Source organism: Falco cherrug, chromosome 5 (genome assembly GCF_023634085.1).
Source record: "Falco cherrug isolate bFalChe1 chromosome 5, bFalChe1.pri, whole genome shotgun sequence".
Lineage (NCBI taxonomy): Eukaryota > Metazoa > Chordata > Aves > Falconiformes > Falconidae > Falco > Falco cherrug.
In genome coordinates, this window is record NC_073701.1 from 57,548,450 (window position 1) to 57,574,078 (window position 25,629).

The 25,629-nt window shown below is 39.3% G+C and overlaps 1 protein-coding gene across 4 annotated transcripts in view; it reads right to left on the reverse strand.

Annotated features, from left to right (window-relative positions):
• The window catches only part of PTPRB (protein tyrosine phosphatase receptor type B), a 69,086-nt gene that overhangs the window by 26,585 nt on the left and 16,872 nt on the right, over positions 1-25,629 (reverse strand). For all 4 annotated transcript variants that reach the window (XM_055710985.1, XM_055710984.1, XM_055710983.1 and 1 more), the window contains 13 exons: positions 18,937-19,215; positions 18,308-18,565; positions 16,442-16,705; positions 13,749-14,018; positions 11,646-11,906; positions 9,268-9,534; positions 7,703-7,966; positions 6,445-6,708; positions 5,229-5,492; positions 3,606-3,869; positions 2,447-2,716; positions 1,473-1,736; positions 380-643 (listed from right to left, as the gene is read on the reverse strand). In XM_055710985.1, the coding sequence (XP_055566960.1) occupies positions 380-643; positions 1,473-1,736; positions 2,447-2,716; positions 3,606-3,869; positions 5,229-5,492; positions 6,445-6,708; positions 7,703-7,966; positions 9,268-9,534; positions 11,646-11,906; positions 13,749-14,018; positions 16,442-16,705; positions 18,308-18,565; positions 18,937-19,215 (3,453 nt within the window). The remainder of the gene's footprint in view (positions 1-379; positions 644-1,472; positions 1,737-2,446; positions 2,717-3,605; positions 3,870-5,228; positions 5,493-6,444; positions 6,709-7,702; positions 7,967-9,267; positions 9,535-11,645; positions 11,907-13,748; positions 14,019-16,441; positions 16,706-18,307; positions 18,566-18,936; positions 19,216-25,629) is intronic.

Here is a 25,629-nt window from a genome sequence, read left to right on the forward strand (position 1 = left end):
CACAGAAAGGGTGAGGGGACAGGGAAAAAAAAAAAAAAAGATATTATTAACAAATTTTTACAAAAAACAAGTAAGATGAAACATGCATTAATTTCTTCATGCATTACGAAGTGCTTTATATTATCCCATGTACAGAGCCAATTACTGCATCTGTGCTGATGGTGGTGACTTTCACAGACATATTCCTGAGTCTTTGAAAGAAAACCAGTGCTGAACAAAATCCCACTGCAATGGTTTAACATGCTTAAGAATATCCTTTATCTTTACACTTTCAGTGACTCTTACAATAAATCCTCACTCAGAGTAAGTCTGTTGGGAACTAGTATGAATTTTGACACATGGGACTAAATGAAAATCCCAAAGCTTTCGCGTCTTTTACCTGTTCTTCCTTCAGCATTTGCTGTGTTGGTCAGATCACCACTGTGAGTCACCACAAGCAGCGTGTACTTTCTGCCTGGAACTAGCCCCTGGAAATGCCATTCTTTCAGGTCTTTCCTGTGCCATGTTTCTTTCTGCGACCCATTTGGGTTGTAAAGATTCAGCTCATAGAAGTCAACATCTCCTGCTGCTGGACTCCAGGTGAACCACAGACTGTCTGTCATGTTTCGGTTGGATGCCTTGAGGCCAACAACTGGGGCTGGTACTGAAAAAAGATGATGACTATTACTTTATGTAGAACATCCTTAGGGTGAGGAGAAGCAACAAAACCAAGCTGACCTGAACCTTATCCTGTTAATGAAAGCTGTGTAATAAACTAGACAGCTATCACAGGTGGCCAAAAAGCCAGGAGGTATCAGGAAGTATATCTCAACAGTTTCCTTTCTTATTTTGAACTGTCACTGTCCCCAAAAAGAGGCTGAAACGTTTATAATAGTTTTCCAAATGTTAAGCAGCTTTTTCCTGGTCCGTGTCTGGAAACATCCAATTCTGAGGTAGCTGAAGAAAGTGCACTGCTGTCCAGAGGCAGTCTTACAACAGGGTTACTATACGGTGCCTAAAGGATAAATTTTCACAATGTTGGGGCTGCTAGAGCTGCTTAGGAAACTGCTTCCCACATGTGGCTGAACAAACATAGAGCTGCAGGCAAAGCTCTCCAAGGGAAACAAGTTTTATTTCGTTGGTAGATTGTCTACCAATTAACCCTACCTGCTTTGCTTTTTTGTCTTTTCCACTCATAGACCAATATTGCTTTTACGGTGGGAGACAGCTGTTTTCCTTTAAGGCTTAAGCAGCATGTATTTGGACATCCTTCTCCTGACCTGAGTACCTGGGAACTATTGTAAAGGTCTTTGCTTCACTTCCTCTGTTGTAAAGACATCATTCAGAATTTACCTTCTTATTTGCTTAATTCTTTTTCTGTGTAAGAGCCAATTTTGATATTTCTAATAGTTGCTCAGACCAGATCACTGGTGTCTCCCACGAGCACCATAACCAACACAGAGGAGACAGGTGGTTTTCTTATGTGTTCTTGCCTGTTCTCCCAAAGACAGACGACTCATTAGTGAGGTCTCCGCTGTGGGTAACAATCACCATTCGATACATCCTGCCTTGCCGCAAGTTCTGGAATGAACACTGCTGGAGGTGCTGCTCTCCTGAAATCCTGTCATGAAGGGACTTGTCTGGGTTGTATAGGAAGATGTCATATGAATCAAGCTCCCCTTGCGAGGTGGTCCAGCTGAAGGACAGTCGGTCAGGAGTGTTCTCTGTGACCTTCAGATTTGTAACAGCTGCTGGAACTGAAAAGAAGGATAAATGCAAGAGTAAATATCAAAGTGTCTAGCTACTAAGCTGAACTTTTAATAAAGTAACAACCCATGGCTGGAACACATTCAATTAAGCCACAAGTAGCTAAGTACTGTCAACAGCAACTTTCAGAAGCAAGGGGAACGAATTTATCAAGTGCTTCTGAGTCTCTTCAATACAATGTTCGTATTTCCCAGCAGGCCTGGTTCTCCAGCCTGTGCTCACACAAAACTCTCCATTAGCTTCTACAAGAAGCTTTAACTGAGTAAAGACTGCAAGGCTTGGCTTTAGGTTTAGAGGTGTGCATTCACATCAAATCCTGTGCTAAGAGCCTTGAGACTGTGAATTAAAAACTTGATGACAATAAAGCACTCAGGTAATTCTATAACAGACTGAGGAAAGCATTCAGCACTTTGGTTTAATATCCTTACTATGAACCATGGCCACATTATTATGCTAAAAAATTTCAGATTCACATACCAAGCACATATCAGATAAAACACATCTGGAATATGTTCCTACTAGGATATTTCCAGAATCAAGATATACAGATGAGACATGTATTTAATGATATCTAAGGGAACTATAAATAAACTGAGATGGTTTAGTGGTGGACTTGGCATTCCTGGGTTAATGGTTGGACTCAATGATCTTAGAGGTCTTTTCCAACCTAAACTATTCTATGATTTTACGTTCTAATTACCTGTTCGGCCAACAGTTTCTGCTCGCTTACTGAAGAGCCCACCACTGACTGTGAAAACTTGTATTTTATACTTCTTGCCAGCCAATAAATCTTCAAATTTGTGCTGTTTGGCAGTAGCTGGCTCTGATTTGTTGCTCAGGAGGATTCCTTGCTCATTCAAGAGCAGAATGTCGTATCTTTCAGCTACACCAGGAGCTTTCTGCCAGGTTACTAACAAGGAATGACTGCTGTAAGCATGACGTGCTAATAATTCCTGGACAGAGGCTGGAACTGGAAACAACAATTAAAGGCAAGACATTACCAGGAGAAATATGGACCATTCAATACACAACTGTGAACAGAGTAATTAATAGAAAATATCTTCATACATTTGCATGTTTACTGTGGGAAAAGGAATGTCTGTGCATATATTTACTCAGGCAAATGATTCCTAGATATAAATACAATCAGGTGAGGTTACAGAGCATCACGAATATCTGAACTGGGCATGGAGAAGCAATAGATACATACAAATTACCATGAAGAGAGAAAAGAGTGAGATGAACTGACTGAAACGGTTAAGGCAGGCATGTGAAAAAGAACTGAAAAATAAAGAAGTGGTAAATTGGTGCAAAATAGTGGCACAGAACATAAATGTTAGCCAGCAGCTGTTGCACAAAAGTCAAGGCCAGAGCAAATGCATGCAGGTGCTAAAGAGAGAGAATGGATTAAAAACAAGGTGTTCCACTGTTTTGTGTGTTCCCACACACAGTATATTGGGGCAATACATTGTTAAACAAGCCTTGACCATGCAATGGGTTCTGCTAGAACACAGTATCTGACTACAGGGAACCCTGCAGATGTATTTGTCAGATGGGTACAGGCATAGGACTGGGGAGGAATGGAACTGCATGCATCCTGTGAAGGCACATTTTGGGCTGGGGACTTGAATTTGACACACATTCACCCAGGTAGAGCTACTGACGTGCCAGATCTCGCTGGTATTAACAGACCCATGACTAAGTGTCTGCAAGAGTAAGGGCTCAAATGCTCTTTGAGATGAAACCTTCTCGTGCGCCTGGGTGTCCCCATACCCAATGGTGTGTTCATAAACATTACATAAGGGTCAGCTTCTGGGAATACATAATGCAACTTGCTCCTTGTCTCAAAAGAAACGTACTTGTTCTCCCAAAAGCTGCTAAGCTGTTGTGCAAGGTGCCACTGTTAGATTGCACCACCACCTGGTACTGCTCCCCAGCTTCCAACTTGTGAAACGTGTGCTCAGAGACATGTTTAGAGACACTCTGGGAATCAAGCTGATGGTTTTGCTGAAATATAGTCACTGTGTAGGAATCAACATCTCCACCTCCAGGAGTCCAGCTCACTTTCAGGCTGTTTGTCATGCCATTAGGTGACACATGAATGTTTCTGACCACACTTGGAACTGAAAAAAAGGGAACACAAAGGCACCTGCTCACAAGTTTCCTGTTTGATTCAGACTTTTTCAATTCCTACTTTTTTATAGCCACAGCAAATGATTCAAAGGGCAAAGAGCATTTACAGGTACAAGTAATTTCAGTCATGGGTAAACACAAGTAAAGCTGAAGACATTTGTGTAGGATTGTGCCATTTTAGAAAAGCAAGTCTATGTTTACAGGAACAACAGTAAGGAAAATATAAAAAAAATGGAAAAAATTTATATGTTCGTTTATCTGGAAAACCTCCTTCTTCTCCAAATAATACTTTAGAAACATCTCAGAAAATCAAATCTCTTTATTTAGACTTAAATTAGTTAGCTGTTTTGCAGTTATAATCTCACCCATTCATGTCAGGTGGGTAGAGGTGTAAAATAGCTTAAGTGATTTACCTAGAGATACTAAACAAACAACTGGCATACATAGGTGTCCTGGTTTCAGCTGGGATAGAGTTTATTTTCCTCTTAGTAGCTGGTGCAGTGCTGTGTTTTGGGTTTGGCGAGAGAAAAGTGTTAATAACGCAATGATGTTTGAAGTTGTTGCTGGGTGATGTTTATACTAAGTCAAGGACTTTTCAGTTTCTCAGGCCCTGCCAGGAGAGGGCTGGAGGGGCACAAGAAATGGGGAGGGGACACAGCCAGGACAGCTGACCTGAACTGGCCAAAGAGAGATTCCCTACCATAGAACATTATTCTAAGTATATAAACTGGGGGGAGTTTGCCATGGCCAGCCAACCACTGCCTGGGGACTGTCTGGACATTGATCAGTCAGTGGCTAGTGAGCAATTGTATTGTGCATCACTTGGATTATTTTTTCCCTCCTTCTCTTTGGATTTTATTCCTCTCTCCTTCTCCCTCCTTTTCATTACAACTGTTGTTGTTGTTATTATTTTTATTTAATTTCAATTATTAAGCTGTTCTTATCTCAACTCTTGAGTTTCACCTTTTTCATGATTGTCTTCCCCATCTCTTGGGCGTGATGAGGGGGTAGGGAGTAAAAGAGCAGCTGCATGGTATAGTTGCTGGATGGGGCTAAACCACGACAATGGGAATAACAAAAACCCAAACGCTAACATTTCATTACCATTCCTATGCAACAAATCAGATTATCGGCCAACAATCAGATATTGGTAACTGTGACATTTGTTTATTAAGTGCAGATCAAGTTGGCTGAAGTACCAGTGTGATTTTCAATGAGATGTGCTGTCTTTATGTCCTGTCAGTGTTACAGGAGCTCAAATAAGATTGTGGCTCACCCTTGATTTTCTGTGACTCATTCTTTCCTCTAGAGAAGCCTCAACACATTTTAAATACCACATTATTTCTTACTTGTCAGGCCTTCTATGAAAGTAGCACGTTGTGCATCTCCACTGATGGTCAAGACAAGAATTTTGTATAGACGTCCTGGAGTCAGAGCTGTGAACCAATACTCCTCAACGGTGTTCCCAAGGAAAATGGGTGGGAAGATCTTCATATCATTGAAGAGGAGCTGAATCTCATATTTATCAACATCCCCTTCAGCCTTTAACCAAGTTACCTGCAGATCTTCTGTGCTCCTATTACTAAGAGTCAGTTCCTTCACTGACTCTGGCACTGAAGAGATGAGAAGACAGACAGGAAACTTCTCAGTACTTATTACCAGGTCACAGCAAGAAGATAATAGCTCTGAAGCCATGCTCCTGAGCTAAAACTTTTCATTCAGTTCCCTAGGAAAAGCAGTAGACTGCACTTATTTGCAAGGGTTGCTGTTTGTGGTTTGTACCATATCTAACACTGGAAGGTCCCATTTCAAAACAGAAAGTCCACAATTTATCAGCATAAAAATAATGAACAAACAACAACAGAGCTTGCAAGGAGTTTGCATAGCCAACAAAAATTGAGCAGGATCTGCATGTACCAACAAATGAAGTGCAAACAGACCTGAACTATGGGAGACCTGAGGCAATCTACATGATGCAACATCACATGCGCAGTTCCCAACTCCTGCCAGACACAGGTCAGTTATTTTTGTCCAGTGCTACATCTGTGTTAAAAAACTCGGTTTCTTAGCATGACTCATTAACTTACATGTAGTGACAGGTGAAGACAGGCGGATTGCATCCAAATTCCTGCTGGCTCACAACTAGCCACCTTACCATCTTTGCCCCACGTTCTCCAACTCCAATTCTTTGGGTAATTTGAGTAGAGTGAGGTCTAGTCTATCTTCTTTCTTATACATTTCCACGACCAGAAAAAACTATCTTGTACATTCTGGCACAGTTTAAGCATTAATACTAAGCTTATGGGGAAATCTGTTTTTCAGTTTTCCAAGTTTCAGGATTTGCTTTCCAATTTCACAGTACAAGTCTCTTCTTTTAATTTCTATACATCTGTAACTTAAACACTGGTCATAAACAAATTCTGCTTTCCATATTTGGAACGACAAACATTCAAAGATTCACACTAAGTATTCTATGTTAAAATCATATGAGATCTTTGAGCCTAAGTATGGTAAATAGAAAAAAATCCTGGAGTGTCTCAGGATGTTTCCAGGGTGTTTACTTACTTGTTCTTCCATAGATCCTTTCACTAGTTTCGTATTTCCCACTCTTTGTGCTGACCGTGACACTGTACTGCCTCCCTGGGACCAGATTAGTGAACACACATTCATTTTCATCCTTTGGGACACTTTTTGTTTGGATGAAATCATTGTTGTTCTTGATGATCACTTCATAATTATCAAAATATCCAGAGGCGTGTAACCAGGACACCTTCAAGTAGTCACTTCTGGCTGAATTGCTGACAGTAAGTCCCTGAACACTGGAAGGGACTGAAAGAAAAAATACAATTAAAGATTCAGAAAGCGGTAACTTCCTGAAGTAACAGGAGCTGTGGCAGTAGACTATACTTGTGGTAATTACCAGACTTTTCTGAGGAAGTTGCAAAAAGACCACAATGTGGATTTAAGCAATACTCTACCCTCTAAAATAGTAACTGCAGTTTCCACGCTGCTTTACATCATATGACAATGGTTTGTCTTTCCAATTTTTGGTCTTTTGGAACTTGGTCAGTTTTGCTTACAGCAGTGAATTCCAAAGGTTCACATTAATCCTGATTTTGCTTCTCCTCATACAAATGCCTGTCCCTTGGATTTTCACTTAAACATAAAGAGAAGACTAAAACTGCACTAATTTGATACTCTTTGTCGTTTTAACACCCATTACTGTCATTCTTTTATTCTACTGGTTTACCAAGTGAAAAGTCTCAGCCTTTTCAATTTTCGAGGAAGTTCTAAAAAGTTTTCCATCGTTACTGTCACGCTTCTCTGAAATTTCTCTATTCCTGTAAAAATCTCCTTGAATATTGCACAACCAAAACCACAGATGTGTGTTATGTGACAAAAACCAATAGACATGGGTGTTACTAATCTATGTCACACCTTACTAATATTTTAGCAGTTAGCCTATCCTATCCCATTCTTTCAGTGTTTGAATAACTTTTTTGGGGATGCTCTGTGGGATATACTTGAAGATCCAAGCAGAGGGGTTAAGTAGAGGGGAAAATGCATTTGAGCCAAAACTGATACATGATTTCTGCTCACTTACAAGGACTGATACATGACTTTTACTCATGCTAAAGTAACTTTGTATGACATAAAGCAGCAGTAGGGGCATAAGAATAAAACTAAGCCTGTAAAGCTGTAATTTTATGGTTTGACCCTCCAACCCTTACTCCATCCTAGTTTAGTCAGATGTAGATAGATCATTGATAACAGCTATAGCAAGTAGTTATGGGGACTGGATTTACTCAGAGGCTCTCTTTACCTGTTCGTTCCTGGCTGAAGGAATAATTTTCATACTTCCCACTCTTTGTGGTTATCATCACATTGTAAAGCGTCCCAGGAGTGAGGCTGCTGAAGGAGCATTCACTGAAGGATTTGGAAATGGTGAGAGTCTGAACAATCTGGTCATCGTGAGAGAGCGTTACCAAATAACTGTCTACATCTCCAGAAGCTGGCAGCCAAGAAACACTGAGGTAGTCACTGCGACCTGAGTTATTTACTGTTACTCCAGTCACGCTGGAAGGAACTGTGCAACAAAAAGGAAAAACCAGAAGAGCTTTAACTAGCCAATTCCTGTTGTGAGAATGCCTGGAATGCCACTCTGCAAAATAAGCAGTCTGGGAGTCCTGAGAAGCTCTGCACTGACTCCCACTCAGCAGTACTCATCTGCTCTTTTGGATACAGTGAAGGAAATTGTCTTTGGTGACCTGACCCCAGCACTTCTAAAATCCCAGAAGATGAGTTACCCTCTCAAATTGCCATTCATCAGTAATAGCAAAAACTACTGAGGCTTGTATGAAGTTCAGGCCCATAGCAGAATATGTTTCATTTACAATGAGTTCTCTGACGCCTAGTGGCCAAAACATGAATGCAAGTTTTTTTTCAGGCCAGCAAAGTGAGCTCAAAGGTTTCACATTGCCAGAACCATCATCACTCAAGTACAAAACTATCATCAGAATTATCATGATTACCTTAATCATAATGAGCTGCCACATTTTCACTGGACTCTGATAAACTAAACTGATTTACCTCAGAAGAGGGGCTGGCCAGCAGCTGTCAGAGTCAAACCCCCTAGATTTTACAAAATATGTTTATGTACTTTAAGCCTTTTAACGTTATTCTTCTCCAATTGTTTTTTTTTTTTTTTTTTAAACTGAGAGGAGTTGTTTTCAAGAAGAACATTGGAGCCAACTGCAGAATGCCCAGCCTTTGCCAGATTCACATAAAAGAGGGAAAAATTGACAGCACAGGGCAGTTTCACCTATCTAAATATCCAAAGGACTGGTATTACATTTCATGAGTCATTAAACTTACAGATTTTGACACAATAGTACATCCTGTCCTATGCAGTATAGAAGGGCTTCATAGTAAGTAATTAGCACTGGTGGACATCCTTTAATATTGGATTGGAAAAAAGAATGTGTCATGAGAGACAGAGACACAAATTCATCCCACCACCTTTAGGCAGCTAATTTGCACCCAATCACCCTAGGCTGCCATCTAGTCAATGGAACTAGAAAGTCCCTTCCAAAGGAGTGATTCACCCACCACAGCTGTACAGCCCTCTCAGGGCATATTTTTGTCTTCACTCAGAGTGATCCTGCTCTACAGAGTTCCTCCTGTAGGCAGAGCTGTTAGCTCCCCAAAGATACATTAATATGAATCTGGATCCACAGTATGTCTGTGGTCATACACAGGAATTATATGGCTGAAATTCCTGTGTTTCTGAATTTTCAGTGCAGTGGCTTAATCATAAGACCATTCCCTTTAATAAATTCAGCTTTTTAGGAACTGACAAAAGACATGATGGAGTATTTTCCTTTTTACCTGTCCTCCCCTCTGCGATCGTTTGCCTTGAAGATATCCCACCACTGACAGTGGTGACAACAACTGAATAGAGTCCTCCAGGTTTCAGGGGATAGAAGTGGTATCTGTTGGTTTCACTGGGAACAGTCTCATTTTTAATGACAACATTCTCGTGAATCAGTAGCACTTGGTATGAGTCTACATCTCCCAGTGCTCTTGTCCAGTTGGTGAACAAGCTGTTGGTTGATCCCTGACTTGCCACGGTCAGACCAGTCACTTGGGCTGGCACTGCAAAGAAAATTGTCATAATGTTACTGAGGAGAAACAAAATAAACCAAAACAAAATCCCCCAAATAACCCAAGTTTAGTCACACTGAGGAAGTGCATCAAAAGAACATTCCAATTTGCAGCCAGACTCAACAGGGCTAAAAATAATCTAACTGTGGACTGCTTCCTGTCTGATGGGATGTGGTCTATGGGAAACTATCTAAGGCACAGAAAGGTCGTTCAGGCTTTAGTACAGCTTTTCTCAGGCTAAAATGATTCAAGATCAGGGAACTGGAGGAGATAGCATTTCATAAATATCATTAAACAAGAGCCATCAATTTAGGAAATCAGTCGGTTTTTTTGATGACTATTTCAAATAGAGTCTGTGACTTTCTCCCTTTCCTCTCCTATTCATTGTCTCTCATTCCTACTGAATGGCAAACTAGTTTGATGAATACCTCAGGCATAGTCATTACACATCAGCAAAGTGTCAGACCCTTTAATTTTGGGGGTAACTGAGATGGATGGTTTTGGTTTTAATTTTATGTCAGAAGATCTGCAGGATACTAACTTTTCTAGCATCAAAAGATGAATTAATTGTTAAGCAAACGGAACATTTCTCTAAGTATAAGCTGGTGAACTTGCCAGATTAAAAAGGAAAAAGAAAGAACAAAAAGGCACGTAATATCTAGCACAAATTTTACCCAAAATATTTTTTTCTTTAATTTGACAGCATTTGGTCAAAGTAAGGAAATACAGTTACTTCTTTCTAAGTATTTCTGCTTACACGACCAAGCACAACTGAAATAAAGAACACTAACTTTATCAAATGCAACTGCAAGTTCCATCTCGTTTTATATCGGCCTTTTTGCACACATAGTACTGAATTTGCAATCATTTAAGAAAGGTAGAAAATTAGGCACATAGCTGAAAAAATGTTATGTTGATAAAAAACTGAATCAAAAATCCCACATGTTTTATAATGCTGTCATGACACAGTAAGCTCCAACAAGACAATGAAGTGCCACATTTCTGTGCTAAAGATGACCAACCTGGGATGCATCTAAGACCTACTTCTGTCATATTACAACAGTATTTTACAAGCCTAGTAAGCCGTCCTACTGCAAAGAAGATTCAGGGGTTTGGAATGCTTATTAAGACCTACATTCAATTTAATTGATATTCAGTCTTCATCACTGAATGTCATGTTAACACACTATCCCTGCCTGATGTATTTTCAAGTATTGGTTCATACTAGTGAAGTGGGACACTGCAAACTTTATACCTGAATAGGCCTTCTAAAGGGGCATAAGGCAGAAAGAAATGAAATCCCAGCTATCTAATCACATAGCAGAGAAATGAAAGTGTAAGTCAAATTTTTCCTGTGGAAGGAGTCACAACATGTAAGGACAGACCACTATCAAGCCATAGCCATGACTAGATTCAGACACCAGCAGCTTGTTTTTCCCTGTGCTGTGCCAGACCAGAGCTACATTTTAGGACTTTGCTTGCACTGGAGAATGCATAATCCAAACAGAGTAAAGCAACACATATGGTTTAAAACTTGCACACGTGCACAAAATTAGCACCCTGCAGGGGGTGGGAATGGGACCTTCCTTGTGTCACAGTCATCCTAAGTGACAGATAGATTCTGGAATCAGAAGAGCGGAGAGATTGAAAACGCATTTTCAAGGTCACATATGTTTTGTGTCTGTCAACCTTGGAATGTTCCCCCTAAAGCAATGTTTTCCTGTATGATGGTGGGTTTTTTTCCTCCAGATGATGAATGCTTTGAATGAAGGAAATGACCTCCCTAAAGATATCCAGTGAAAATTTTTCTTCTTATGTGGAATATCGTGCTAACGTAGATTGATCAGACCTGACATAATATTTCAGGAAACCGTTTTGCCAGGAATTACATACCCATTTCCCCAAAACCTTAAATAAATATTGCAAGATAACTGACAGGCAGAAATAAGAGACTTAGAAACATAACATTTCTATTGAGGAAACAAACGTAAATTCAAAACTTTTGAGATTTAGAAACTGAGTTCATTCAGGTCACTAAAACGCAAAGAAGGTTGTTAAAGGTTAACAGAAGTAAAGATTAAAATAGTCTGACAAGATGATACCTGTTCTTCCTTCCACTGAAGTCCAGTTACTTAAAATCCCACTAATGGTAGTGATGGTAGCTGTGTATTTTCTTCCAGGTACCAAGTCAGTGAAAGTGAATTCCTTAGCTTCTTTTGCAAGTCCTTTTTTTATGACAGTAAGATCCCTGTCTCCCAGTGAAACCACATAGCTGTCCCATTCTGCAACAGGTGTCATCCACATGACACTAAGTGAAGATTCATTAGCATGCTTCACACGGAGATGGAGAACAGGCTCTGGAGCTGTAAAAGTACACAAATATCATGAGAACAGGACTTTGTAGCGAACACACATGCTATAGCTCAAGCTGCTGTAAAGAATATGTTCCATAAGACAGAAATGGGACAGCAACAGACTATTTGTAATCAAGAGGAGATTCTTTACCTATCTCTAAGAAGCCAGTCTTCTGGTATTTGTACTATTAGTATTATCTATAATATTATATATTATAGATAATACTATTATTATCTATATTATTAATATCTAGTATTTGTACTACTCTTTCAGTAAAGGGCTGTAGCAGCAGACTTCAGCAATACATTATGGCTGTAATGCTTATGTTTAAACTTATGTCAGGATTTATATTTTAGTACGAATGGAAATGCTGCAAAGACAGTGAGCTTCCTCTTGAACTGTGGGTGCTAGACAGGGATATAAAACATTTGTACCATAAACCAGACCTACGCCAATTTAGCTATAACAAACAAGAATGCAAATTACAGGATCAGTGACATTGATTTTGCACTGGTTCGTATCTCAGTCAAGTTGGGAGACAATCTGAACTTACAGTGGTATAAAAGAAAGAATCTGATCAGTGAATTTCTGTGTGTGTGCCTGTGTGTGTGTGTGCGCATGTATGCACACAGAGGGCATCTGTTGCCTGATGTAGTGCCCTGATCTGATTTTGTCCCTATTACATTGAAACACAACTCACTTTCGAAGATTGTGGGTTTAAGTAAGAGAAAATTAAGTCAGAATAGGGCCTAATACCTATGCTTCTTAACAGGTACATTATGTACCTGACTGTGGGTCAAACACAGTTGTGAAACACCCACTGCTGGATATTATTTATTGGACCACGTTCTAATTGCGTAGTTGTGTCAATTAAAAGCAACACCATAAGAAACTAACCTATTTGTAATGTATATCAAAGTAAGCAAGAAGAGAATGTGACTCGCTCTGATCAAGTTGGCTAGAAGTTAGAGAAAGTTTCAGTTCTGTAGCTTCTACTGGTCTTGTCATTGCACAAAATTATTAAAATCAAGCCCTACAGGAATGACAGGTAAGTGTGCAGCAGGAAAGGTGAGCACAAGAAAAGGTGAGGAGTAGCCCTATCTTCTCTCACATTTTTCAGTGAGATAAGGCTCAGGCTGGAGCCTTGCCTGATACTCCTCATCCAAGTCTTCTTTTCCTCTGAATTGCACTTATTTTGCATTTATGGAGCAGAAACATTAACAGTTATGTTGCAATTATTTTTTAAGCTTGAAGCAATCAGACGTGGCTTTGACTAACACGCTGCAGAAGAATTCTACTCATGTCCCTGCAGCGTATATGGATTTCCTTTGGAAAGGCTGACTTGAACAGACTAATCCCATTTTCTTTCTGGAGCACAAGAACAAGAACTGGGATGTTATGGAACAGCCACACTAACATATACCTCAGCCAGTTTTGGTTAACATCATTGATATTCTTTATACAGGTTGGCAAGGAAACCAGTTTGCCACCAAAAATACTGATGAATACAGGAAGATCTATATTGCTCTTTTGAAGAACTGTATCGAGAATCTAAAATCTATTACAAAACATAACAGTGAAACGTTATACATGTAGTGTAATGTCTCAGTCATGAAGAGTGGTGATATAATTTCCAAAACTTTCACTAACAAAACATTTACCACAAAAATAACCCTGAAAGTGTTCACAGAAACCACTAAAAATAATTATTTCTGTTGTTTACAAGGGAGCTCCTTTTTACTGTGTTAATAATGAAGTTCACCTGTGGATTCTCAAGTATTCTTTTTTATTGTCCACAAAGCCCCGCGGAGCATTTTGCACTTTCACACTTCCCAGATCAGCACACTGACCTGTTCTCCCTGTGCAGCTAGTCTTGCTCTGCAAATCCCCACTCTCCACAATGACATCCACGCTGTACTGCCTCCCCGGGATGAGGCCCACGTCGTGGATGAGGTACTCCGTGGTGTCCTTCTCGAGGGTGGTGTTGAGCACCAGGGCCGAGCGGTTCCACAGGAGCAGGTGGTACCTCTCCCAGTCTCCCGCAGGGGGCAGCCAGTTCACTCGCAGGGACCGCAGCCAGCCACCACCACCGGCTCTCAGCTCAGAAACTTTGAGGGGAACTGAAATAGATTGAGGGAGTAATTCTCAAGTGGGTTATTTCTGGTAAGGTGCAACTGAGCACTGGCAAAACCTGTCTCGCAGCATAGCTTTTTCTAGAAATACTTGGATCAGTTAGAGGAACGTGGCGTATCTTGTTACAAAGGTTGGCATTCATTTTAAAGACAATTTTTACTCTTCCCCACCCAAACCACTCACTGTCGGTTTCTGACACCAGAAATGGGGAAACCTTCTTGGTGCAGGAAAAATCTCCACCATGGACTTCTCAGATCATCTTGCAGTTTTCAGTTAGCTTCCCAGTTTTTTCCTGGACTTAAGTTCATCTAGAAACTGTCAATCAATTATTCAAAGCTATGGCCAAAGCTTCCTTTGCTATGAGCCAAATTCTGTTCTCAGCAGCAGAAATGCAAAGTCTGATGGCTTCTTGTGTAAAGACTTTGCATATCCTAGTCCCTCTGAGCTGTAAGGCACCACGTTTCAGAGGTCCGTTAAACCCTCCACTCTGTCCTGTCCTCCACTTCAAGGGTCCCGAATTTACATGCTCAGCCTTCCTGCCCTACTGCTGCAAGTCACACTGGACCACTGAAGCTCTTGTGATTTTCATGGAATAATTAAATATTAACCACAACAAACGGAGACTGGAAGACAGATGCAGATACTTAGGTTAGGATACCTATAACTTAGTGTTAAGATCCTCAGAGATCAGCATTGGAGCCCTGAGACCATCAACAAGTATTAGCTGTAAACTGCAAGGCTAGAATCATGCTCTCGTGTTTTCTCTGGCTTAGCTTAATTGCTCAGTAAAGGACTGAGAGATTTCTACTAGCACCACAAAATAATTGCCAGTGTCACTTCCCACAGACATAGCTGGGTGTCAAACCTAGATCTCCCACATGCCAGTGAATATGGGAGATACGTTTGAATTGCTGAGCGAGTGGATCTAAGCACACTGTTTTCTTAGGAAGCATGGGTGTACTTACATCACAACAGATAACGTTCAGCCTTGTCAGCCTGGCTGGACATCATTACACCCTTATGGCATAAGTTTCAGTCCCTGAAATGTCCATATTCCTTACCATAACACTTCTCAGCAGCTTCTGCTGCTGGTTTGGCACCCTCTCAGCACAGAGTGATGTGGATTATAGTCTTGGCATCCAGCTCTCTCTGTGAGTTACAGAGGGATCCTAAGAATTTAACCCCTTCAGTACCTGTAGACCTGACTGCCTGGACCTACAAATGGATCTTTAGGCCACAAAGCTTCTGCTGAAGTGACTCTGTTTTCAAAACTCTTGGTACCTATGGAAAAGTCAAGGGAAGGAACTGCACATGATCAGCATCCTTGGAAACGGGACTTCTACATCTTCAGCTTTGAAAGTACTGGGTCTAGGTCACAGATCTGAGGGTCAGTGGTTTGAGTGAGGGCCTGAAGCTCTCCCTTCAGACAGAAATGGGAATCTTTTAAGATCTTTAATGGTAGGCTAGACAAACAAAAAAGACATGCATATAACCAGTCCAGCTTTGTCCTTCTTGGACCTGAAAGGCTTCTCAGGTCTCTTCCAGTCTGCATGAGAACGGGGGTAGCAGCTATATGTCAAGGATGTGCCTTTCACAGGTTTAGTTGTAGATGATAAATATTCTCTAAAATAGATACTCTGCTCTCTCTCACACACACACATTTTATATTTCTTGGCTTTGAGTCTACTAGCAATTTATATATGTATTCTTCACCCACTTACATATTTTTTCCTATCTAAATTCTGCCTGGGCTAGGCTGGTGTGGAGAAGATGACATGGCTCTGTGACCAGCAACGCTGTGGGAGTATCATGACAGCATTTTTCAGGTTCAGAACTCATACAAGAGATATGTGAAAGAAAATTATACTTCTAAAAGAAAATTAAAAAAATCATAACCCAGCTCTACCCAGGCTGCCACATGCCTTCCTTAATCCATGCTGTTGGTACTAAAGAAAGCCGAGACCTAATCTTTTCCTATTTGTAGATTTGTATTTGGAGCAAGAGGTAATATTAGACCTTTCAAAATTACTTAAAAATCTGTTAACAATTTGATACAAGCAGACTTCCCCATGATATAATACATTTTATATACTATGCTGAGTTGAATTCAAGATAACAAAGTTGGTCAGAAGTGTAGTGGTGTGGAACAGTTTTGTAAGAGATTCACACAACTATAAGGTCCAAAATGCGTTATTGTTTCCTGCTCCCAAGCTATGCTGAAGGTGGGTTTGGCTGCCAGATTAACTGTTGCCAGAGAGTCAGGAAAGGGTACTCCTGGAACAATATTGTGCTCTTTATCTTATTTTCCCTGAAATCCAAATAATTTTGTCTCCTACAATGATTTTCTACAAGGCCAGTGTAGGCAAAAATAGCATTGGTTACAATGTTCTTACTGAAGCAAAAGACTTACATGTTCTGCCAGTTGCCATCCGATCAGTAAACAATTCACCACTGATTGTGCGGGCAGTAACCTGATAAAGACGTCCTGGAGTTAGCTTGTCAAAGTGAGTCTCTGTAACCAGTGGCTGTAGAGTTTTGACTTCTTTAACTGATCCAAGATGAGACAGAGTGATATTATAGAAATTGAGGTTTCCTGAAGGTCTTCTCCACTGAACTTTTAAAGCATCTAAGCTGTCATCGTTAGTCACCGTCAAATCTAAGACTTCGGCTGGGGCTAAAAATAGAAAATAAGAAAAAGAATAAAATATTTCCAGCAGAGAATGTGTACGACCTGCTGCCTCCAAACTACAATACTTAAGTTCTGCTTTTGAATAGTTATGTCAGATGGAGTATGAATGATTGTGCCTGAACAGTGAAAGGGCAAATTCTGGTTACAGTGAAACCGAACCCAGCCCTGTTTAAGATATTCTACTGCTGAGAGTGACACCTCTCACTATGCCCACTCTTGTTTCACAGAATACAAAATTTGTTAGCTATGTCTGCATTCACACTAGTCATGCTCACTATAAAACAGACCAGGTACATGCTCCTAAGAACAGAGACGTCTGCGTGCATTTTGGTAAATCCTACAGCATCATTGAAGCTATGCCTGATTTACACCAGTGTAGAAGGGATTGGAATCCATCCAACTCCTTTATTCAAATGCTCTACCAAAAGAAAAGCATAGCCACCCCCAGTATCTTAATTTCTCAGGCTCTGGGCATGCTGGGTACTGAAATAGAGGACCTCACTGCAAGCTAGATGAAGTGCTTCTGCACCCTGAGAAAACCTGTGAGATTTAAAGTTTTTGCACCCCACAACAAGAAGAAATAAAAAATTCTGAAGAAATAAAATTAAGCAAGAATATAATCCCCAGAACAACCAGTGCCAGGTGACAACAGCAGTCATCTATGTGCCCTAGACACCACAATATTGTTCACTTGATATTAAATTATGTTTACATGGTGAGATTTCTGTAGGAGAAACTGTACCTCATGTTTCCTAGAAATTAGGAAAGCAACTGCATGACCCTGGTTTTGTTTACATGAGTGTTTTAACCATTGAAGTCTAGTAGGATGTCATCTTATCTTCCTCTGTATGACCACAGAACTCTACCCTGAAGAACCTCCCTCCCCCCAAAATAATTTCTAAAACTCTGTTTCTGTGAATCAGTATTTCTCTGTAAAAAATAAAAACAAACAAACAAAAAAAAGAACCCCCAAAACCCATTCAATTTTAAAGTTCTTAACCTGCTCTACATTTTTTTTTCCCCACTTCCTTTTCAGAACTGGAGCTATTTTGCAATCAAAAAAAAAAAAATCACAGAAAATATTTTTTTGCAAAACTCACAAGCTCTACATCTCCCATTCAGCTAAGTAAGAATCATGGAGTTAAACTGTCTTCAGTACTGTAAAATAAGCAGACTACACACTGCTTCTGTTCACTGAAGAAGTTTGTACAGGAGCTAGATGAACCTGTTCCACAGATGGAAGATGATACCAGGGCACCTAGGCTCAGATTGTTAATACCTAACTTCACGTTTAATGGAGCTGCCTACATTAAGCAGTGCAGCTAAGCTCGCTGCAGACACCCTACAAGCTGATTTAGCCACTAACTTTGCTGCAGTGCTAACTTCAGGAGCTGAATAAGCGTATGGTGTCTCTAACTCCCTCTATAGCCTTTGGAGAGAAACACCTGCCAAGGGTAATTCAGCCACTGAAGTCTGGGAATATACACTTGGAACATGAATCATTTATTATTCTGAAAAATCGACTGTAATATTATTAGATTATGGCCTTAGCTTCTTGTTCTGTTGTGACAAATTCTGAAATCATACCTGTCCTGACTGTTTGAGAACTGCTGCTCTCCAGTCCTGCAGCCTGGGTTATGATAGAGAGGTTATACAGGTGGCCTGCTGTAAGTCCTGAAAAACTGTAGGAAGTCAGAGGATCTTCTTGGTGAATCTCATGAACTGGGACATGATTATCCGTTAACACCAGCCTGTAAGAATCCACGTGGCCAGAGCCAGGAGACCATGAAGCATGGATAGTGTCTGTCTTGACAGTGACCTGAATATTTTTCACAGGGGATGGCACTGTTGGAACAAAACCCACATGCTTAAGGCCTAATGGTTATCGCCACAATTTCAGCAATTTTAAACAGATTTACTTTTGAAATATGTTGAGTTTCTTTAGGGTTAGTGAAAACCCAACACCAAATTTATGTCCAAATACTTCATAAAAACATTAAAAAAAATTCCATCCTTAGCAAAAAACTCTCTTTTATGTTAGTCAGAGATTCATGCTTTGTTTATTTCTACTTATAATCAATACATACTTACATATAATATATATATATATCTCGCCAGGTAGAAGAGTTAGATATATTTGTTAATTTCAAAATGCAGAACCGCAAAACACTGTTAAATGGTTTTATTTAGATGAACTACAGTAAAAGAACTCCTACCAGTAGATCCACTTGTGTGAAGTTCTGGGGTAGTCTTATTTCCAGCAGCTGCGCTGAGGACAACATTGTATTTATTCCCAGGGATGAGACTAGAAAATGTGTATTCTGTTTTTGAAATACTTCCTGGTACAGAGACTTCTTGTATCTTTTTATTTTCATGATCAAATAATACTAGGTTATACAAGTCCACCTTTCCTGGGGAAGGATCCCACTGAACCTGCAAGCTTGTAAGTGTAGCTTTTTCCTTATTAATTTCAACTCGAGGTGGTGGTAAAGGATCTGTAGTTAAAAAAAAAAAAAAAAAAAAAAAAGACAACAACAAAAAAACCCAACAGAAAACATAAACTAGTGATTTTTGCACCGGGACTGTCTGATGTTTTAGACAGCAGCACAAAAAACCTTCTGAACTCTCCTTTATCATCATCATGCTCAATACTTTTCGAAAAGCCTTTGTCTTTCTATTTATAAACATCGTATCACTGAAACATGTCCAGAGTCCTGCAGAATTCAGAAATGTTACTTGTGCATATGTGTACACACTCACTCTCACACACACAAACACCACACACATGTAGGAAAATACTTCTAGTTGTAGATGTATGTAACAAGCTCAGAAATCTGCTGATAGTAAAACTGTAACAACTTTAATAAGAAACAGCAAACATGCAAACCCAGCAAATCACACTCCATGCCTCAGTGTAAAGTTGCTTTATAGATACAATGGTACCAGTGGCTTTCATTTCCTAGCACTCATGCTAAAGACTTTATCACTAATGGGCATGAGCATTTAGACAATTTTAGGGGCAACAATCCTTTGCTTTTAGTATTAACTTCAACCACTTCAAACAGATTCTGATAGAATACGCTTCTGCTCTGCTGTAGTATTGTTCATACAACTTAAAAAAAAAACCCAAATAGTACGTTGGATAAACTTTTAGGAACTATATTTAATTGGGACTATTTCTCTGAGAAACTCTCAACATTCATTATGGTGTTTATTAAGGAGCTCTCAAGTAAAATCACCTGTAAAATACAATACACTAAAGGGATGGCAAACATTGACCAAAACAACTCACTCTGGTTGCTTGTATTCTCCAGGTGTATTTCATCATTCACAAGACTTCATGTAAATCAAAAGAAATGTGTTACAAGTTGATGTACTAAAGTATTGACATTTATATATCCCAATAAGGTTAGGCAATTGCATATTAAAAAGGTATCATAAAACAACCCAAAGCAGCCAAATCAAACATTCACATGTCGGGGAGTTAAAGAATAAAGGTTTCCCAACAATTTAACAACTACATTTGGCTTTCACGTGAGTACACTCTGTGCTACTCTTGCCTAGCATCAGACAGGGTGCATCCAGGTAGAGAATTAACGTCTCCCTATAAACACTGCCTTAAACACAGAATAAGGCTGTATTTCCAGTGCCGTCACTGCTGTCTGGATTCCTGAACAAGACAGGAGAAAGAATGTGAGATGACATAATTACAAACTGCACTGTAAAGGCTAAAAGGACAAAGTCAAACCTACCCCTACCCTGCCCTACAAATACAGCAGTAAGAGTATCATGGGGCTAGTAGCCTTTAAGCTTCTTTTTCTTCAAACCCTGGATGGTGCAGAGGGTTTAACAGCTTATTGCAGAGCTCTGCTGAGAACACACTGCTGCCACGTTCTGCTGATATGCTCTGTCAACCAAGTATATTAGGAATTTTAAGGGAGAATGTCCTTCCTTAGAGACATTCAAAAGCTGTCCGGACATGGTCCTGGGCAACCAGGTCTAGGTGGCCCTGATTGAGCAGGGGGGCTTGGACCAGATGACCTCCAGAGGTCCCTTCCAACCTCAATCATTCTATGACTCTGTGAAAAATAGTGCATCCCCTTGAACCCAGGTCCCTGCTTAAATTCAGATTCTTGCTTTGGACTACAGAGATGCTAGTGCTCTTCAGAAAGAAAGATGAAATTTATATCAACAAAATCAATAAAGAAAAATAAATATCTTTTTTTTTTGACCTCTTTCTTAAAGGCCAAACTAAGTCTGTTTAAATCGGGGGGGGGGGGATTAAAACTCAAGTCAAAGACCAAGCACATCAAACTTCAAGCCAAATAGTTAAAATTTCACCCAATTACAGCAACTGCAACAGGAGGTTTTAATGAAAAGTGTCAGGAAATGTTAACAATAGACTTGACCACCAACTCCACCTATAATATATACTAAGCCACTAAAGACTATTATGTTGGCAAGAATGAATAGTGGGGGTATAATCTTGTTCCTTGAAGGCAATTGTTCTAATCAGAAAGGTCAAACTTTGCGAGTCAGAAATAAATTCCAGCGCTATATATGGTCAGATGCACAGCCAGCTGAAAAAGTTTTAATTTGACTGATATCAAGAGAACAGTCATGGCAAGAAGTTTAACTCTCTCTCTGACAAAGTTAGGATAAGGTTGACTGCTCTTTAGTCCTGCAAAAGTAATCAACATTGTAATCTGCATTATTTGCCAAATTCTACAAAAGAAGACATACACATTTTTAGAAGCGCTTATACTGTCCTGGGTAATCTGTCTTCTAAGGTGCATTAGCAAAGAAAAGAGTTGCGTGCCTAGAAGGTGAAGTTCAGAAATTCAGACTTTATCTAATCTCTCTGGTCCAGAAAACAAAACACTCAGTGCTTTGTACATCCGCTAGAACAAAGAAACAATGAGATTGGGAAGTGCCTGGCCTGAAAGAGCCCTGGATGGAAACAAACACTTAAAAAGCCATTTACATTGTTATACAAGTCTCTGCTGGCAACGATACAACCCTGATATATCACAGAAACACAGTATTTTCACAAAGATATTTTTATACCATTTGCCACTATATAAATTAATGTCTCCTGGTCTACAAAGGAATCTTCCAGAAGACTTAAATATTGTTTGGATTATATTGCACCTCCATTTTCAATTTTTGGGAAGACGATACGCTTTGTGTGCACAGCTGCTACAGATACATTTTATAGAAATCATAGATATCATCATGTCCAGTCCCAATGACACGACTCCCAAACACAGTCCGTAAGCACAGAAACAGCCCTATCTTATGCAGGAGAAAAAAAATAACTGAGAGATATGAGCCCAGGAATGAGTAACAGGGAATTCCTGCCAGTCTCAGCCATCTTCCTACCAAACTATCAACTTTTTTCCTAGTTTTCCCTATTCATAAAACAATAACCTACTTCACAAGGACTTTTGTGAAGATTAAGTAAAGAGGGTTGATTTCATGGTCCTTATTAAGTACAAATATTCAATTCTTTGGGATGATATGCAACCTAGAAACTCCTTAAAACACAGTTATTTATTTTCTTCTTGTACTCTGCCTTTTGAGACTATGGTCATAACCATTATGTGATTATGGATGGTAGGATTATACAGCCTATAGTCAGAGCCATGTCACGGTAGTTGTTCCTACAGATGGCTAATAAATCAGATTTGTCCCAAATAATTTGAAATTTACATGCTTCTGGCATTTACAGAGTTACATATCACAATGGAAAAATACTCTACCAGTATATGTCTTAGAAGGTAGAATTTTTAACCTCTTTCCATTCAAATATTTAGCAGTTTTTCTGACAAAAAATTTATTTAGCTGTCAGTTGTCTCAGTACAGGTAGCTTGGATTAGGCAGTAACATAAGATACTACTGCAATATTTTTGTAGAAAACAGTGTTGAAAATGGCATTTATAAGCCTATCATAGAAGACATATTCAAAAGCAGGGGAATTGCCAAGTCATTTTTCATGGCTCTCAAGACCAGTATTCCAAATCTGAATTTCAATTAAGAACTGAAAATCATAAATTTAACTGTAATTTAGCAGGATCTGTTCATGTACTATTGTTTTTAACTAGAATTCTATTTAAAGATGTAGTGATTCACCGAAAATATGCTACTGAAATACACAGTTATTCTGGTCCACAGATATTTGGAGAATTGAGAACTTAAGTATTTTATCTGAAAACAAGAAAAACACCACATTTTTTCATATAATAGCTCTCAGTCACAGAAATAGTTTTACTGAGACCAATAAAGAAGATAACATGAAAGGATCAACAGGTGCGTGTCCTAACTTTACAGTGTCAAGCATGCTGACTAGTGTATGGTTTTAGGTGCTGTTTAATGTATATATATTAAAAAATGTAACAAATGGTAAATATTACTGTGAAATAAATATACAGATTTGCGCCTACTAATATCTGTAATCTCAGTTTTGCAGTGGAAAATTTACTTGTAGCTCAGAGCTGATAAATGGTGTTATCAGCTTTTTCTTCGTTTCCTGTTCTACCAAAATAGCTGAAGTGCTAACATTGTATGTGTGTGTGTATGCCTGGGTATACCTGGCTTATATAGTGCATATGTGATTTTATTTTCCATTGTTTTGAGCGAACTATTTTAGTTCTGCTCTAGAGGATTAAATACTTGCCCTTTTAAATTGATAGCCCATAGACCAAAATTTCTTGAGTAAAAGAGACTCCACCTTGGTGGACTAATACGGATTATTGTACCAGTATGCTATACATTATCAGATTTGAGACCTATGCCTCCCCAAGTGAAACAGAAGCTGCTTCTCCACCCAAAGATTCACGAAGGGTCTGGTGTTACTCGAGATTTTATGCAGTCTTGGTGAGCTGTGCACTTACTCTATTGGAATACCAAACTCACTAACAAAATAGACTTAAAATCATAGCTATGACAATGAGTTAAGTACTTCACATTAAAAGGCCAAATTAAGTTAGGGATTTGGTTGTCTCCAAGCCTTCACATTACAGCTGCAACTATAGTATGCATTATTCGTCACTTTCACCTTAAGACCTTAGTTAGAACAGATTACACTCAACATTTAACAATTTATTTTAGATGTTATGGGCTTAGCTACTCCAGTACTTTATACAAGAAATACAACGAAAACTGAACTCGTAACAGGAATAAGCACATGAAAATTTTAACAGGATTGAATAGGAGCAAAAAGTTAAAAGTTTCTGTACTAGGTATCAAAACAAATTAAAAAATCTGCAACTGTCTCTGTGTACATTTATTGTATCAAGATGATACAGATGTTCAAAACCTCATTTTGCAAAAGTAAGCACATGAGATGGGATTCCTCTTACTTCAACCATCTAAACTTGGTCCGGTTTAACCTAGGCTCCTTTTATAGTCAGCATAGAAAGCTGGGCACCTCCAAAGGACATCTTAGCCCACCTTTCTCAAAGAGCTCAGGAAAGGAACCTCACTGAGCACCAAGGTCAGACATCATATTTTTAGACGGTCCATGATAGCTTAGTCCACTAGCATTCAAATCAGTGGGAATTATGTTTACCATATACCTGACAACGTGCCTCATGCTTCCATATTCACAGAATAGTTTCCAGGAACACGTCTATGGACATTCAGGCTGAGTAGATTGTAAACCGTAACTACTGACACAGGTTACAAAGGAACAGGTGAAAAACAGCTTCCAGGAAACTGGTTTACAATGCTTCCCCCCATGGAAACATACAGAGGAATAATTCTCCCTCATTCTCCACTGAAATGCATAATATTGACAATACAATGTGTGTTGTTGACGGGCATAACAAACACTATATATTCTTGAGAAATAGAACACATTGACAAATTTTGGAGCTAATTGTGTGTTTCAAACACCATCAAGCGATACAACTGATGTGATTCAATCAAGGGAAGAAAGGAACCAAGAAGCAATCTGAGTAGCTGTTTTTGCAGGAAACCTCCACAGTTCCTCTGTTCTTATTTTATGCTTTTGACTGATCTCTGCTGCCCAATATCCAAACATAAACTTCACTTCGACTACGGTCCACTGATGTGCAGTGTTTCAGCTTAAACTTTAATCAGTTTTTTCACTCTGATGTCAGCTACATGCTATGATTATAATCAGCAGTTGCTTCCCTAATCACTTGTATCTTACAGCCTTTGCAAAATCTATTTACTGATAAAAGTCATAAATGACACGAACACGCTATTGTCTAAATGCTTTTGCATTAATCAAAACACAGTCTAAAGTGGTATCTTTTTCTCTACTTCTATGCAAGTGTTCAATACTAGATCTCTACTGGCCAGTAATGATGGTGATTTATACCTGTCACTCTGGTAACAGTTGATCTATTCTTTCTACAAGTCATCAATATTAAAACCAGTTGGCATGATGCATGACATGGATTTAAATCACTGCCTGCATAGAAACTATTATTCATTTTTACCAAGTGACATGTGCTTAATGTATAGCTATCACACCAGCAGACTTGTCACTGGACTTTTTTAAACTTGACTTACCAAAGCAAATTAATGGAGGCTATTTAGTGCATTTGTATGGTTAATGCTGGGAAAAGGGTCTGACAGTAAATGATGTCTCTGAACTTCTAATTAAATATTTGGCTGCCATAATCTTCAATAGTAACACTGCAAAGTACCTCTCTGAAACTAACACTTTAGGAGCAAATCAGGGAGGCATCTAATGATGGACCTCATTTAAGACATGTCTGTTTTGAGTCTTGTGTTAATACCCCTAAGACGCTGGACTATACCGTATTTCATCATCTTTAAAAAAACCCCACTAACACAGGTAGAAAGAGTCCAATTCTGTCACTGCAGCTGGTGGCCCTGTGTCATTCATAGCTTCACAGCAGAGTTCACATGCATAC